Consider the following 18,296-nt stretch of genomic DNA (forward strand, 5'->3'; position numbering starts at 1 on the left):
AGACACTTAGTAGCTGAGTAACCCTGGGCAAATCACTTGACCCTGCTTACTTCAGTTCCTCATCTGTAAAATGATCTGGTGAAAGAAATGGCAAACTACTACAGTATCTGTGCCAAGAAAACCCCAAATGAGGTCACAGTCTGACATGACCGAACAACAACAAAATCTCTTCTTTACAAATTTCTATTTTTTATGTCTAATTGGGGTTTTAAAATGTATTGTCTAGTTTTCTTTTAGTTTCATGCCCAATTCATTGGTTTTTGCGGAAACCTACGTTACAATTTCCTCCCTCTGCCTCTTTGTTTTTTGTTCATTTCAATAACTGACAATAAAGTTTATTAAATGTGACGTAATTAGTTTCTAGCCCCACCTTCTCAGGCTGCACCGTGATTGGTGAACTCCTGCAGGGGGCTGGGAGTTACTGAGTTGGGGATTCGCAACTGAGCTTGTCACTCGGAAGGCTTTTGGGAGTCAGCCTTGCCTTTGCCTCCTTGCTTCTGCTGCCTTCTTTTTTCCTTTTTCTTTTTTCTTTCTTTTCTTATTTTGCTTCCGCTGTTAGTTCCCTGGGCTTCGCGTGCCACGGCGACAGAGCTAGAAGCCAATACCATGTTCCGCCGCAAGCTGACGGCTCTCGACTATCACAACCCTGCCGGCTTCAACTGCAAAGGTGAGGGAGGCGGCCAATGCTCGGTGCAGGCCTTGCTGGAGTTAGGCCTGGGAATGCGTCACTCATACTGGGCAGTATCCGATCTTTTCTGTATACACACATTCCCTTTCGGCTGCTACCTCTCTCCTTACTAGGCTTTTCTTCTCATTTTCTCCATACACTTCTTCCCTCCCACTAGTGTGATCCCTTTATTATTTGATTTCCCGAGCTCTTCAGTACAGACTTGAGCTCCCTGCCGGTTCTCTTCACCACACAGTTATGTCTGCTGTCTTTTCCCTTTTTAAATTTCACCAAAGTAAGAAAAGGGGGAGGGGAAGGGAAACTATTATGACCAAAGAAAATATTTTCCTACCTGTAAAAGCCGATCATTTGGTGTTAATTGAATGTCCGGTAAACTTGTGGTGTTCTGGTCTGAGTGCTGTGAGGGATAGTTGTGTGTGATAGGGTCGCAGCCCCAAGGGAGCTTACCGTTATAGTTTGAAGAGTCTTTACCTATACACACACCGCACTAGAAAACAAAGCAGCATATAGTAAAATGCACGTTATAATCGCATAATAAGAAGATCAGTAATGTGTTTATTGTATTACAGAATGCATTAAATACAAAAGAAGTTGAAAGGAGAATGCATAAAAGATTAAAGGGAAAAAAACGGGTACCCAGAGGTTCACCCATATCCTTTGGCCTATTGTAGATTAATTGAAATGAAAAGGATCCTAAAATAAACACTGAAACATCATCAAATCTTCATAATTCAGACATCTAATGGCTTATGACCCTTAGTTTCTTTTCCTCTGCAAAACAAAGATAATAGTACTCACCTCACAGGATTGTTGTGACTATTAAATGACATAAAATTTGTAAAGTACTTTGATGATCTTGAATTGCTACATAATTTTAGCTATTCTAAACTAACCAGCAGTGTTTTGATATGCTGAAACTTGTAATATTTTAAATAACTTTGTTATAGTGTGTATATATATTTATAGTTTATATATATTTAGTAAAGTACTTTGACTATTTCAGAAGCCTTAAAAATTTTAACTAGGAACTTGTCTTACAGCCTTCATACCATTTTTCTCATTTTTTTGTTTGAAAGTTGTTGCTTTTCATTTCAATGCCTATTCTTTGGATTACTCTGTGGATCTTACCTAATTCTCTAAATTATTAAAGTATTGTATATTATAATTATATGTTATCTTAAACTGGATCTTCCTCCCAAAGCAGAATGTTTACTATTATTTTAGTTTTTTGGTTTTTTTTTTTCCTGATAGCTTTTGTTTTATTTCATTTTTTAAGATGTTTTCTTTGTTTCGTTGCTTTGTAGTACTTGTTCATTTTTAATATCCAGCAAGGACATAATAGAAATGGAAATAATTTGTGTTATAAAGAAGTCTGTATTAAATAAAATGTAGAGAAAAGATTATATCGAAGAAGATGCACATTTTGCTGTCACTATCATTCTTTATTTTGAATTACCTAAAATCTTGTATTTTGATTTGTCTAAATTTTTGCTATAGATGAAACAGAATTTAGAAACTTTATTGTTTGGCTTGAAGATCAAAAGATTAGACACTACAAGATTGAAGACAGAGGAAATTTAAGAAACATCCACAATAGTGAATGGCCCAAGTTCTTTGAAAAGGTAATGAATCACTGAGTCAAGGAGGTAAACATTTTTTTGTTGTTGTTGTTGTTGTTTTGTAGGGCAATGAGGGTTAAGTGACTTGCCCAGGGTCACACAGTTAGTTAAGTGTCAAGTGTCTGAGGCTGGATTTGAACTCAGGTCCTCCTGAATCCAAGGCCAGTGCTTTATCCACTGCGCCACCTAGCTGCCCCAGAGGTAAACATTTTAAAAAATAAAATTCAATTTTAAATTAGGAATAATAATAGTCACTGAATTTTGGAATAGAAACAAATTCTTATCTATGACATGGAGGAAAGATCACAGATTTAGAGCTGTAAAGGACCTTAGTACCATTTATGCAACCTACTTATTTTATAGGTGAGGAAAATAGAGAAACTTCTATTTGAAAAAAGATCAAGAATAATGAAGTAGGTGATTAAGGAACCCACAGTAATTCAGTTATACTGTTAAATAAAATGAAGTTAAATCAATGATACTATATCTAACTACTAACAACTAAGCAACCTAATTTTCCAGAGGAAAACAAAAATGAAAATTAATTAGTAATATATTAAAACATTAATAGCATGTAAACAAGATGATTTTAGTTTATGTTTATAAAAGCCTTCAGAAACTGAAAAAAACCAAACCAAAACAAAAAAACAAGCCTTTCTGTTAAAAAATAAGGTTAAGTTGTCTGAAGACTTTTAAAAAACACTGTATGTGAATTAATGACATCAGAGGTTTTTTGGAGAACCATTTGCTTTGCCTTTTTTGATAAACCTCAAATTGTGAATATGAATGCTATGATTTTTGTCCATATCTGGTAGTAGTTGAACTGACCCATATTCATTCTCTTATGAATATGATTCTCTCTCTGTCTTGACCATTTCCTTGTAAAACAGTAGGAAACATGATCATTTTATGAAATGGCAGGGTACTAGAGGGTGACTTCCAGTCTTAGAATGTCTTATATGGATACTAGCCTTGTGACTATAGTATACATCTGAAGTACTATGCATGTAGTATAATTATTTCTTGATATTAGTTATATCTTATTGGTTGCATTTTGTAGAGGTACAGAATCCCATCCTTCTCTTTCTCCACCCTCCACCCCCCATCCTTTTAAAGAAATTCCTTCTCTGCTCCCCCTACTCCTGCCCCCTTACCTCACACTTTCCTTTTTGAGCAGTAGAAATTGGGTCTGAACCTGTGATTGTGTGTGTGTGTGTGTGTGTGTGTGTGTGTGTGTGTGTGTGTGTGTGTGTGTAACTACTAATGTGGAATATTTTCAGGTTAGCAATTTGGGACACAGATGTACCTGTGCTTACATAGCTAGTATATCTCTCAGGTGATACTTGAACCCAGTTCTTCTTCCCCATAAAGCTTCGTTCCATGTTGTTTATATTTTACCTCCTTGTATACCTCCATCCCCCAATGAATAGTCTTATATCTTATCTATAATACCTTTTTGACAATTGGTTTGAGAGACTCAAGTGTGATTTTTGTTATATAGCAGTTAATATTTGCAAAGATTTTTTTTCCCCTGTCTCTTCTTGACCTTTCTAACTATATAACATCTTTACCCAAGATCATCCCTTCCTTCACTAATTGATACCTATTGATGCGATGTCTCTTCCTGGTTATTAGTTATGTCCATTATATAAGCTTTTTGGCATGATTGATTAAAAATGACAATAATTTAGCTTAAGCATAGGCTTATGTTTATTAAATGCAGCAATATACACTTTAAACCACCTTTATGATGATAACATTTAGCACTGGAAGGGATGTTAAAATATTCTATATTTTTGTATTTTTCACTAATAGTGGTAATTTCATAGGAGTATAACTTGTTCCATATCTTGGTAAATATTATATGCAAGCATGTGTCAAACTCATTCTAATTGTTGTACAATTTTAAAAAAATCTGTGACCATCATTTCATGGTATCAGTAGATTATCTTTCATCATTGTGGCTTAATTGAGCTTTGTGGACACCAGTTAACTTTATTCTGTTCCATATATTCATATACTGTACCCGTAGCCTTGATGCATAAAACCATATGCATCAGTAATTAGGAGATTGGTAAAAGAGCATAGCTGAGTGTTAACCATCCTCCAAAGAATGGGATTCTCACATAGAATCACAAAATTACATAGTTAAAAGGGACCTCAAAGACCATCTATTCCTAACTGTACCCCAAAAATAATAGCTACTAAAACATAAACTGGTTTGGAGTAAAGTAGTCACCTAGATTTTTCTTGAGGATTTTCTGTGATGGAGAGCCTATTCTGCTTTTGATAGTTCTAATTGTTAGAGAAGTTTTTCCTGACATCCCATTTTAAACTTGCCTCTTTAAAACTTCTGCTCATTACTTCTAGTTCTGCCCTCTGAGGCTAAATAGAACAAGTCTTATCCCTCTTTCACATGATAGGCTTCCATATACTTGAAGACTGCTATTATATCCTCATCAGCTTTCTCTTTTCTGGATTAAACATCCCCAACTTCTACAAATTCTTGTCCTGTTTTTTAAACACTTATTTATTTTTACCTGAATTTGCCCTGATATTCAACAACAACAACCCCCCCCCCAACCAAAACCCTTTATCAGGAATATGCATGTTCAGATTTTCATGACATCATCCTCTCCTGTGTTTAAATCCTGATTTTGTTGTTTAACTTGCTGTGTTACTTGGGAAGATGCCTATGTGCTTTGACCCTCAAATTTCCTAATCTATAAAATAATCTAGTTGGATTTGATAATAATAATAACCAACATTTATATATTGCTATAACCTTTGCATTTAATCCTTACAACACCTTTATAAGGTTGGTGTTATTCTCCCCATGTGGGGAAATTGAACCTGATGGGATTTGTCCTAAGGGATTTGTCCAGGATAACACAACTAGTTAAGTATCTGAGGCAGGGTTTGAATTCAAGCCTTCCCAACTCCCAAGTCCAGAATTCTTTCCACTATGCCACATTAAATCCTTTGGTCCTGGGAATTTGAAATCTTCCACAAATGCTTTTGAATATTTTCAGTGGTTGCAAATGATTGTCCTTTTTAAAATGGATTTTATTTTTTGAAAAATCATAAATGGAATATTCAGAGTCAATTTATTTGATAAATAAATGAATACTCAAGATGGGTTGTCTCATTTTAGATTTGAAACAAGATGTGGCTGTGTTGAAAGCACATCTAGAACTTGTATTCCTCCAATGTTTTGAGCAGTGGCAATCATTGTTAGTGACATAGAAAACTTCTAGGGGTTCAGCTATCGTCTCTTTGTAGATGAATCCCAGATCTAGCCCTAGTCTCTCTCCTGAGCTCCAATTCTACACCAGCAACTTAGACTTTTCCAATGGAATGTTCCAAAATTTTAACCCAGAATGTTAAAAATAACTTGTTACCTTTCCATCCTAAATCCTCTCCTTATAATTTCTTTATTATTGTCAGGGGCACTACCATCTTTTAAATCACCCCAAATCCCTACTTGGGAGTCTTTCACTTAGCCATTTCCTACAAAAGGCCTATTCTTAATCCCTCCAGTTTCTTTTGCTGTCCTACCCATAAATTACTTTCTATTTCCTTTTTGTATTCATGTTTCCCCTGCTAGAATGTAACCTGTATATCAAGGACTGGTTAATTTTTGTCTTTGTATTCCCAGCACCTAGTGTGATATCTGATACAGTAAGTGCTTAAATGCATGTTGAATGAATAAATGAATGAATGCATGACAAAGGGGCTACAATGAATAACACTTAACTTGGATGTCTAAATTCTACAGTAGTGGTATTTTGTTGTTTTAAGATTTAGACATATTAGGCCCATTGTGCCCCAGATGGTCTAATCAATACAGAATTCTTTACCTAAATGTTTACACTATGGCTTATTTATGTAATTCTGATTCATGACATATGTTGCCATTTAACTTGTCATAGTGAACCAAAATTTTTTTTTTCTTTTTCTTTCACAGTATTTGAAGGATGTTAACTGCCCTTTCAAGATTCAAGAGCGACAAGAAACAATTGATTGGCTTCTTGGTTTAGCTGTTAGGCTTGAATATGGAGATAATGGTATGATTTTTACCTGTGCTTTATATGTGCAATGATATCTTTGATTAGGAAAAAACTCTTATCCACGGCCTCCCATCATTCCACCAGGGTATCCACCTGTGTGTTTTTAAAATATAGTTTAACTCCTTTTTATTTTAATCCTTTTAAAAAAGCTGCAGTTCCCTTTCCTTTTTTTAGGTCTGTTTGGAAAAGCTTTTATTTCTTCCTTTCTTTGGTCTGACTGAGAAGTTTAAGGCTTTCTAACAGAAGAATAAAATCTTATTTTAAAAGAACCCTATTAGCAAAAGAAGTTCAAAGCACATTTCTCTTCAATATCTTTTTGGTCCTTAGATTTTCTAGACGTACTTTGGTCTATTGGAATAGAAAGAATACTGGATTTTTTATAGTGAGAGAACCTGGGTTTGAATCCCACCGCTTTTACTTTTAGTCTTGGTGACCTTGGGCAAGTTAGCCTCTCTGGGTCTTAGTTTATTTTCAGGAAGTTCAAGGTTCCTTACTGAAATCTGACTTACATTTCATTTGGAAACTGGTTAGGTCTTTGATAAAGATGAAACAAAAGGATTTCACAACAGGCTATTGTTTCTTTAGATTTAAGTACCAAAAGTTTTTCTGGTCAGGTAATACCAATGACTTCAGAATAGGTCCTAATCACTAGGACGCTATAATACCATTTCCTTAATATTTAATAACATGTCTAAGAATGAATGAAGAGAATCCAGGTTGTGTGATGTGTTCATTAATGGTGTGGTATGGTTTGTCTGGAGTGCATGAAGTGGAGAGAAGCAGCATGCATAGTGGTTAGAAAGCTGGCTTTCAAGTCAGGAATGACCATCTGGTTCAAGTTCTGCCTATGTGGAAAAAAAGTTAAACTCTCAGAGTTAGGTATGGCTAACTATACTATAAATTACAGAGAAAGGTGCATTGGCATAGAAGTGTTATATTGGCTTAGAGAGTTGCCTCACCTTAGTGTACTCTCTACCAGTGAAATCAAAGGTCTGTGTCCTGTCTATGCATGAACTGGAATAGTGTGTGAATGGTTAATTGTACATTGCTTTACAACTTACATGATGCTGAGGATCATAAGAAAAGAATTCTGGACCTGGAACCAGGAGACCTGAGTTCAAATCATTCCTCAGGTACTTCATGACTATGGCAAGTCAAGTAAATCCATTTTCATCATCTTTACAAATGGGGACAATACTTGTAGTGTTGTAATTAAACAGTTTTCCCATTGTGTTACTCATATGGCCATGATAATATATTGTTATGTCTGCAAGATTAAATAAGTAAATTGGGTCTGAAATATTCCCAGATAATTTAAGCTGCAAATAATACCCTTCCCCCCAAATGGAGAGGTACTTTGCAATAATAAATGGTGGTTTTATAATTCTTTATAGTTTGTAAGGCACTTTCCTCATAAGGTAGATAATGCAAATAGTAATGTCACCAATGTGTACACATAAAGGAACTAATGTAATGCTCAGACAGTTTGACTTTTCAGGATCATGCTAATAACTAATAAGTATTTGAGCTGGTGTGATACAATCCAGTTCTTTGATTCCAAATCTGTGTTGTATTGATTATTTAACTCTTACTTAGGTTTCTGATATCAAAAAGTTAAGTCTGGCCCAGTATGATACAACTAGCATTTTCCCAAAGGCTTTCTTCTCACCTGAAACATGGTTTCATACCTAAAGATGACAATACTGCCTTAGGATTTGATTGGCCCTGGTTTTCTTGATGCAGCCTCCTGATTATATTTGTTGTTCCTTCATTTTCTACCCCATTTGGGGTTTTCTACTTTTTTTTTTCCTGTTTAGAATTTTATTTTCCAAATTACATGTAAAAACAAATTTTGACATCAATTTTTAAAAACTTTGTGTTCCAGCTTTTCTTCTTCCCTCCTCACCCCCCACCCCTAAGAACTCAAGCAATTCAATATAAGTTATACATGAGTAGTTATGGAAAACATCTCCACATTAGCCAGGTTGTGAGAGAAAACAGACAAAAACAAAACTTCAGATTAAGGAACTATCAAAAAAATATGCTTCAATCTGTTTTCAGATACCATCAGTTCTTTTTCTGTAGATGGATTGCAATTTTCATAAGTCCTTCAGAGTTATATTGGATCATTGCATTGCTGAAAATAACCACGTCCTTCCAAGCAGATCATCTTGCTCTATAGCTATTCTTTTGTATACAGTACATTTCACTCTGCTTCATGAAGTTCATGTAGATCTTTCCAGGTTTTTCTGATAGCATCCTGTTCATCATAACCTTTATATAGTACCTTAAATTTGACAAAGAATTTTCTTCACAATAGCCCAGCAAAGTAGGTACCATACATTTTTCCATTATAATCAATCATCATAACTATTTCCCTCCATCCTATTCCCTTCCTATGATATTTACTCTATTTTTTATCTTCTTTTACCCTATTCTATTGCTTCTGACTGCCCCCTCCCCCACTCTGCCCTCCCTTCTTTCATCCTTCCTTCCTTATCCTCTTCCCCATCTACTTTCCTGCAGGGTTAGATAGATTACTCCTTCCAATTGGGTGTTTATGTTATTCCCTCCTTGAGCCAACTCTGATGAGATTTAAAGTCTTTGAGTTAATTCTGTGTTCTAAATTTTCTTCCTCCCTCCCTCCTCAATCTTCTCTATGAAATCAAACAATTCATTATGTCATACATGTGCAGTTCTGCAGAGTATCTTCACCTTCCTCAAAAGTGTTTTGCTTTTTACTGCTCCCTCCCCCAATCTGCCCTTCTTTTCTTCCCCTTCCCCTCCTCTCCCCTCCCCCCCACCCCCATTTGGGTTTTTTGTTTGGTTTTTTTTGGTGAGGCAATTGGGGTTAAGTGACTTGCCCAGGGTCACACAGCTAATAAGTGTTAAGTGTCCAAGGCCGGATTTGAACTCAGGCCCTCCTGAGTCCAGGGCCAGTGCTCTATCCGCTGCGCTACCTAGCTGCCCCATTTGGGGTTTTCTTGACAAAAATAGTGGAGTTTTTTGTCGTTTCCTTTTCCAGCTCATTTTACAGATGAGGAAACTGAGGGAAAGTGTTGTTACTTGCCCAGGGACCCATAGCTAGTAAGTGTCTGAGACCGGATTTGAACTTATGAAGATGAATCTTCCTGACTCTAGACCTGGCACTTTTTCCACTATAACACCTAACTATCTTGCTTATGAGTATAGGCCTCTCAGATTTGATGGGTGCCTAAGACCATATGAATCACCATATCCTGAAGACCTGCTAATCAGATGTGACCTTGGGCAAGTTAGCCTCTCTGGGTCTTAGTTTTATCATCTGTATGGAAATTCCTTATTAAGGAAACCTAGTCAAGGGGGAAAGTACTCAAATGGTTATTTCTTCCACTGACCAAATTGAATCTTTAATTCAAAAAGCAGAATGTTTATGATGTTTCCTTAACAGATCTACCCAATTAAAAGTGCTATTTCTATCTTACCATGCTTCCTTTACTTTTACATAAATGGGTTTGTGATGTTACAAATGCATTTGTGATTGGGAAATTCCTCCAGTTATGGAAATTTCAGTCCATCTGTGCTTCCCTATCCTTAGTTGACTGTTGTCTGTAACCTCCCATAAGTTTTATGATGCAATGGTAAGGCAGATGGCAAAGGCCAGAGATCATATCTGTGCAGCAGCTGCCCAGGGGATGGGTCGGGTGGTGCTTTGACAGGGCAGATAAGAAACCATCTGATTTGCTAGTCCAGGGGCCATAGTAGCAGGTCAGATGGTAAAGCTTGATTTTCCTTTGGGCACCTGGTACGATGGTGAAAGTCATTTGTATAGAGATCCAGTCCATGAGAGCCTTTGAGGTTGGCAAATGATAGGGTATGGACAAGAGAACAAAGTCCAGGACAGAAGAATGGGGAGAGGGAGAGATATGGGAGATTCCTCGGCAATTTTTCCATGAAAGTACTTTATTTAGGAATGATGGTGATGATGACTATGATAATGACAACATCATTTATTTGGCTCCTATTATATGCCTGGCAGCACACTGAGTACTTTATAACTATTACCTCATTTGATCCTCACAGCAGCCCTGGGGAGTAAATTATTATTATCCCCATTTTACAGTTTAGGAAACTAAGGCCAACAGAGAGTTAGTTGCCCAAGGTCATAGAGGTATTAAGTGTTTAAGATCACATTTGAACCCAAAATCTTCTTGACTGAAGACCTAGCTCTCTATCCACTGTGCCACCTGGATGTATATAGTCTTTCAAATATGTTGCTAATATTTTAATTTTTTTTGTTAACCTGGGATTTGATGGATAACTTGTTTTTTGAAATGTGAATTAGTGGCAAAAAGCTAGCTTAATTTTTTTTAAATCAGTTTAATTAAATTATTCATGGTAATAAATACATAGTTTTAAAATAATGTAAAGGGTTGGAAGTTGTAGAAAAAAAACAAATTACTTTGTTAAATAAGAGGGGAAGGAAGAAATGGAACAAGCATTTATTAAGTGCCTGTTATGTGTCAAGCATTGTGCCTTTTTTCATTGTGCACTTTATAAATATTATCTCATACTGGAAATCAAGGGAATGCCCATCAATTGGAGAATGGCTAAGCAAGCTGTGGTATATGATTGTGATGGAATATTATTATGATATAAGAAATGACAGGCAGAATCATTTCAGAAGGGCCTGGAAAGACTTATATGTACTGATGTATAGTGAAGTGAGAAGAACCAGAGAATGTTTGATGAAGAACTGAGAATGACTTTTTTTTTTGAGGGGCAGTGAGGGTTAAGTGACTTGCCCAGTGTCACACAGCTAGTAAGTGTCAAGTGTGTGAGGCCGTATTTGAACTCCAGTCCTCCTGAATCCAGGGCTGGCGCTTTAACCACTGTGCTACCTGGGTGCCCCCTATGAATGACTTTTAACTATTTTCAGCAATACAATGATCCAAGACAATTCCAAAGAACTTACGATGAAACATACTATCCACCTCCAAAGAATGAACTGATATTGATTGAACACAGACTGAAGCATGCTATTTTTCATTTTCTTTCAAGTTTTTCTTTTATTTAAGTTTTCTTGTACAAAGTGACTAATATGGTAATGTTTTACATGATTGTATATATATAACCTATATCTGATTGATTATGGCTTCAGGGAGGGGAGAAGGGAGGGAGGGAAGGCAGAATAAAATTTGGAACTCAAAACTTGAAATAAAAATGTTCATCACTAAATCAATCAAACAAACAAATATTATCTCATTTGATCCTCATAACAACCCTGTGAAGTAGGAACTATTAATATCCCCATTTTAGAATTGAGGAAACTGAAGTAGACAGCAGTAAGGTGATTTGACCAAGGTCACACAGCTAGTAAGTGTCTGAGGCTGGATTTGAACTTAGGTGTTTCTGATTCAAGGTACAGTGCTTTATCCACATCACCTAGCCTAGAATTTGATCTTATGTATTATGTCAATTAGAATGGCAAGAATGTAGTTCAAATTTTCACAACGTGAATTGTTTAATTAATTTATTCTTGAGTTACTAGCCATAGTCTGTAATATAGTGATGTTTGATGTGCATAGCCATTTCTTAAGACTCATACTTGGTAGTGGGAGGCAAATTTTTTTTTCATTTCCTTGAGAAGGTTGATATTTGAAAAATAATTTTATTAGAAATTTAAAATTATATTTCTACACTTTTTTTCTCTTAGAAAATCGTCTATTTGTGAACACTATAGTTTGCAGTGATGACTTATTTTAGAATATTACATTTAAACATTCTTTTTCAAGTGATTAACATTCTAATTTGTAGTTCTAATGTTTAGGGCAGCATAAGTTATTATGTTTTTGAAGTATTGAGATGTTTTGCTGTTTTGGTAAATAATATAATGGAAGTGTAGGGGAGAAACAACTTTTCTTTTGTTCAGGTAAAATTTTAGTGAAAGAAAATGGATGCAATTTTACTTAATTCTCCATTAAATAAATGTTTCTAGAATTTAGGAGGAGAAATATATGTTTTAAATTGAATTTATTTGTGAAATTTATGACCTTAATGTGTATTATGTTTTTAAGAGTAGGTAATTCACAGACAATTTCAACAAAATAGTGATTTTTGACAGAAGTGTATATAATTTATTAAGACACCTGGAATAGGGGCAGCTAGGTGGTGCAGTGGATAAAGCATCGGCTCTGGATTCAGGAGTACCTGAGTTCAAATCCGGCCTCAGACACTTGACACTTACTAGCTGTGTGACCCTGGGCAAGTCACTTAACCCCCCATTGCCCCACAAAACAAAACAAAAAAACCAAAAAAGAAGACACCTGGAATCAATTTGTGTGTTATCTGCTATCACAATCAGAAGAACGCAACAGTACATAATACTATTAAACATCATGTTGATTCAAATCTTAAAGAAAAATATTCAAAAAAATTTTCAAAGACTTGAGAACTTGTTGCTAGGTAATTACTTGTTAATCTCTAAGCCTGAGCATGTAAATTCCTAGATGGGGATGTGTCTAGGAGTATGAGGATCCATAGCCCAATTCCCAAAGAGGCAAGGAGAGAAGGAAGTACCTAGCAGTGTTTATATTTCTGGATTTTCATCCTCCACTACATTGGTAAATAGGGCAGTATCATTGAGTCAGAAATGTACTTGTATGAATTCAGTGAAAAATGAAGTCAGTTACTGACTCAATTTAAATACTGTTTACATTTTTGGCATTAAAATACATGAATGGACTTAGTTTTATATCTCAAAAAACATTTAAGTATATCTGTGTATGTGTGGGGGGTGGAAGTGCCATGTTGATACCATTTACATTATGTTAGAAATGTATTAGTATGAGGTTGGACTCTAAAAAAAGTGCTGCCCACATGTCATTGAGAGGCTGTATATGAACGTTCCTTAGTGGGACTTTCAGTGAAACTGTTCTTGGACACAATCTATCTGATTCTGGTGGCACTGTTCATTTTGGATTAATTGAAATGTAAAGCTATACAATCTATCAGAATGTCTTCACCAGGCCATTTTGCAGCTTTTTTCTCAAGTCTTAGAGTCTATACAAATGTCTTTTGTGTGTAACTCATTTGTTGGCACATTTCAATATCATGCTTGTCAGAGCATGTTAGTGAAATTAGTGAAGTGTTGGCAATAAGTTCTGGTCAGTCAAATAGAAAGAGAAGAGCAAGAAGGAATGCTTAGATGAAAAAAATTAGAATGAAAATTAGAATGTTAACAAACAATGGCAACAGAGTGGTTGAGGTAAATGTTGAATAAATTGTAAATTCATTTAGTTTATCTACTCAGTAAAGTTATTTTAAGACTTATTAAAGTATTTAACATACCTGTCCCCCTTAACTTTTTTTTTTAGTGAGGCAATTGGGGTTAAGCGACTTGCCTAGGGTCACACAGCTAGTAAGTGTTAAGTGTCTGAGGCTGGATTTGAACTCAGGTACTCCTGACTCCAGGGCCGGTGCTCTATCCACTGCGCCACCTAGCCGCCCCCCCCCTTAACTTTTATTTTCTCTAGGGTAATTTTTCATTTATTCTAAGTAAACTAATATGGCAGTAAAATTTAATTATTATGTTACTACATTACTACTCTTATGACCAATTAATTTATGCCCTTTCTTAATAGCTGACAAATACAAGGATTCTACACCAGATAATGCTAAAAATCCTGATAATGCAGCTAAAAATGTAGAGCCACTGATAAATTTGGATGGTAAGTATACAACTGAGTCAATATTGTTTGATGTTACTAAGTCATCTAAAATATTTTTTTGTTTTCTGTTATTTAGAATGAAATCTTTCATTTTAGGTTTATGTTAACAAATGAAGAATTCTTCAAATGGATACAAAGTTGGTCTAGGATATTAAATATTTCTACTGAATTTCAGTCTTTTTTTTTTTTTAAATGCAATGGTTTTCTGAAATCTTATCCTTAGGATATTTCTTATTTCTTTAAGCTTCCATTCATTTTCCTTTCTCAGGATGATGTCTCAATTTGGAAGTAGGGAAAATTGTGTTTATTCTTTTTTTTTTTTTTTTTTGGTGAGGCAATTGGGGTTAAGTGACTTGCCCAGGGTCACACAGCTAGTAAGTGTTGAATGTCTGAGGCCGGATTTGAACTCAGGTACTCCTGAATCCAGGGCCGGTGCTCTATCCACTGCGCCATCTAGCTGCCCCTAATTGTGTTTATTCTTAAGTAAAATAAGTTGACTCACATGCAAATATATCTGACTTTTCTGAAGAAATTTTAAATAGATAAGCGTGATTTTAGAAGGAAAGACTTCCTTTTAAAAATCAACAACACCATAATAGGGGGCAGCTAGGTGGTGCAGTAGATAAAGCACCAGCCCTGAGTTCAAATTTGACCTCAAACACTTGATGCTTACTAGCTGTGTGACCCTAGGGAAGTCACTTAACTCTCATTGCCCTGCAAAACAAACAAACAAAAGCAGTAACACCATAATAATGTGATAGCAAGATTCCAATGCATTTAAAGGATTCTTCTCTGTAGACAACTTCATTACATAGCTATGTACATACATAGTATGCCTAGGATACCCAACTATAAGGGTCTTACTGACTGAGTTTTTTTTAAAAAAAGGATCAGTTTTATGGTGAATCTAAATGGTTACAAGAATACTCAGGGGTATTAATAGTAGACATTTTAAATTGATTTTTACTCTTTCTACTTGATTTATTCTATATTTTTCCTAAAAGGAAATGCAATTCTTGTGTTACATAGATTAGAGGAGACTTAAAGAATGTATGCTTCATTAAAATTAGTGTATCATATACTGATTAATCATAAAACTATTCAAAGCATAAGTCTAAGCTAAGACAGAATGCTTTTTTCTTTTTTCTTTCTTTTTTTTTTTTTTTGCTGGGCAATGAGGGTTAAGTGACTTGCCCAAGGTCACACAGCTAGCATGCTTAGGTATATATATCAGATAGCTTTCACTGTTTCAGCCTCTTGCTACCTTTTAGTCAGTCTTTGCTTTTTACTATTTTTTGTTGTTTGCTTTAAATGAAGATTCTGATCAGTTAACTCATAAAAAATAATCTACCAGTGACTTGTTCTTTTTTACCTCTTTTTTATGAATCACCATTCCTTGTGAACTAATAAGTTTCTGGGGCTCTAAGAAGCTGCAGATTATATTTATGGTTTTGGAAAGAAGTATTAATGAAAATACTATGTTTTGTAGAAAAGGAATTACATGATAAAATCATTGTGAATAAAATTACTTACTAGACCTTTAGATTGAATGTATGAATATCATTGAAGACAAAACAAGTAGTTTTACCATCATATTTGTTGGTGCTGGGATTTTAATTTTGTGTGTTTGGGGAATTCTTGGGCAAGAAATTTTAGATTTTTTTTTCCTTAGCTTTCAGACAGGTAATAATCTAAATCTAAATTATACTTTCATAAATAAATATGACACCAACTTCTGTATGTATTTGTTTTACAGTGAATAATCCTGATTTTAAGGCAGGAGTAATGGCTTTAGCCAACCTTCTTCAGATCCAGCGCCATGATGATTACTTGGTAATGCTTAAGGTCAGTTTATAGTCTTATATATAATATTATGAGAGAAGTATGGTGTGTATATTTCTTTTAAAAATGCCATATTTCTGCAAAGTATGTGTGATGTTCTCTTTACTGAAATAAAATAGATATATAAAACAGATATGAAATTTTAAAAATATATATGCATACAAACACAAAACAAATTACACAGAGCATTTTTTTAAATTAATAAAGTATTTTATTTTTTTTTCCCATTACATGTAAAGATAGTTCTCAACTTTTGTTTATACAAGCTTTCCAATTTCAGATTTTTCTCCCTCCCTCCCTTCCCTCCCCCCTCCCCTAGACAGCAGGTAATCTGATATAGGTTATATATATATATACACATAATAACATTAATCATATTTCTACATTAGTCATGTTATAAGTGAAAAATCAAAGCAATGATGAAAAACCTCAAAATAGAAAAAACAACAGCACCAAAAACAAAAGAAATAGTATGGTTCATTCAGCATCTATACTCCAGTTTGGGGTTTTTTTGCTGGATTTGGAGATCCTCTTCTGTCATGAGTTCCCTGGAACTCTTCTGTACCATTGCATTGGTGAGAAGAATATAGTCCATCACAGTAGATCAACAGTCACTGTTGATGATACTGTGTACAATGTTTTTCTGGTTCTGCTCATCTCACTCCTCATCAGCCCATGCAAGACCCTCCAGGTTTCTCTGAACTCCTCCTGCTCATCGTTTCTTACAGCACAATAGTATTCCATTGTATTCATATACCACAACTTGTCTAGCCATTCCCCAATTGATGGGCACCCCCTCAACTTCCAATTCCTTGCCACCACATAAAAAGCAACTATAAATATTTTTGTACATGTGGGTCCCTTTCCCCTTTCCATGATTTCTTTGGGAAAAAGACCCAAAAGTGGTATTGCTGGGTCAAAGGGTATGCAATTTCCTCACCCCCCCCCCAAAAAAAAAAGGAAAAAAAAAGAAAAAAAATCAAAGGAGATGCAACAGCTTTATAGCCCTTTGGGCATAGTTCCAAATGGCTCTCAGAATGGTTGGATCAGTTCACAGCTCCACCAACAATGCATTAGTGCTCCAATTTTTCCACAGCTTCTCCAACATTTATTATTTTCCTCTTTTGTCATTTTAGCCAATCTGATAGGTGTCAGGTGGTACCTCAGAGTTGTTTTAATTTGTTTCTCTCTAATCAACAGTGATTTAGAGCATTTTTTCATATGGGAATAGATAGCTTTGATTTCTTCATCAGAAAACTGCCCGTTCATATCCTTTGACTATTTCTCAATTGGGGAATGACTTGGATTCTTATAAATTTGATTTAGTTCCCTATATATTTTAGAAATGAGGCCTTTATCAGAAGTACTGGCCATAAAAATTGTTTCCCAGCTTTCTGCCTCACTTCTAATTTTGGATGCATTGCTTCTGTTTACACACAGCATTTTAAAATAACATACTTTGTATCTTGGAAATAAGACCACTAATCAGTAAATAAGATTTTCTGTGTATTAAAATAGGCATATTGGAGCCCTGAGATGAAATACTATTACATTTGTATTTTAGAACCTGTATTGTAGTGGGGTACCCAATCTGTGTCTTTAGGCTTTTTTTATGTTACCCTTTATAGTTTCATGCTTTGCCTGAAGAAAGTGTCATGAAAAAAATATATTATGTTCTTTGAAATAACTAAACTTTTAAAAGGCATCTTTTAATAAATCAAAGTTAGAGGGAAAATATTTGCATAGCAACAACAGTTTTTGTGTTAAGGTGGGGATGAGGAACTCAAACTACATATTGTAACCCTTTACTCTCTCTCTCTTTTTTTTTTTTTGCCGGGCATTAGGGGTTAAGTGACTTACCCAGGGTCACACAGCTAGTAAGTGTCATGTGTCTGAGGCCGTATTTGAACTCAGGTCCTCCTGAATCCAGGGCTGGTGCTCTATCCACTGTGACACCTAGCTGCCCCATAACCCTTTACTCTTAACATTGATGAATTCTGACTTGGTATTAGTATCTGACTAATACTAATACCTTGTACTACTAAGTCATAGAAAGGAAGGGATGACATGTAATATAATTTACCCATCTATGTAAAAAGAAAGATTAAAGTTTTTTTTTTAATCTCCTAGGCAATTCGCATTTTGGTTCAGGAACGCTTAACACAGGATGCAGTTTCCAAGGCAAATCAGACAAAAGAGGTATATGTGTTTCTCTAAACTGGAAATTAATTATTTTGGTAACAGTTTTAGATGTAGTAATAAGTAAATATCTTTATATATGTTTTGAGCACCTGCGGTAAAAGCTGTACTAGTTTTATATAGACACTGGAGTGCTGTTATTGAAGATTAGGGAGCCTACTACTATTCC

The 18,296-nt window shown here is 35.2% G+C and overlaps 1 protein-coding gene across 2 annotated transcripts in view; it reads left to right on the forward strand.

The window, feature by feature from the left end:
• The first annotated feature begins 419 nt into the window (after positions 1 to 419).
• RTRAF (RNA transcription, translation and transport factor) overlaps positions 420 to 18,296 on the forward strand; it is a 30,974-nt gene continuing 13,097 nt past the window's right edge. Inside the window, exons 1-6 of one of the 2 annotated variants that reach the window (XR_006354774.1) lie at positions 420 to 667; positions 2,186 to 2,310; positions 6,275 to 6,374; positions 14,000 to 14,086; positions 15,843 to 15,931; positions 18,059 to 18,127. Coding sequence is in view for 1 of the 2 variants with exons in the window: in XM_043983498.1 (XP_043839433.1) it covers positions 607 to 667; positions 2,186 to 2,310; positions 6,275 to 6,374; positions 14,000 to 14,086; positions 15,843 to 15,931; positions 18,059 to 18,127 (531 nt within the window). In the remaining variant the exon portion in view is untranslated. The remainder of the gene's footprint in view (positions 668 to 2,185; positions 2,311 to 6,274; positions 6,375 to 13,999; positions 14,087 to 15,842; positions 15,932 to 18,058; positions 18,128 to 18,296) is intronic. The other variant, XM_043983498.1, reaches the window with a different exon arrangement.

The sequence above is a fragment of the Dromiciops gliroides genome, chromosome 2, assembly GCF_019393635.1.
Source record: "Dromiciops gliroides isolate mDroGli1 chromosome 2, mDroGli1.pri, whole genome shotgun sequence".
In the NCBI taxonomy this organism is placed as follows: Eukaryota; Metazoa; Chordata; class Mammalia; order Microbiotheria; family Microbiotheriidae; genus Dromiciops; species Dromiciops gliroides.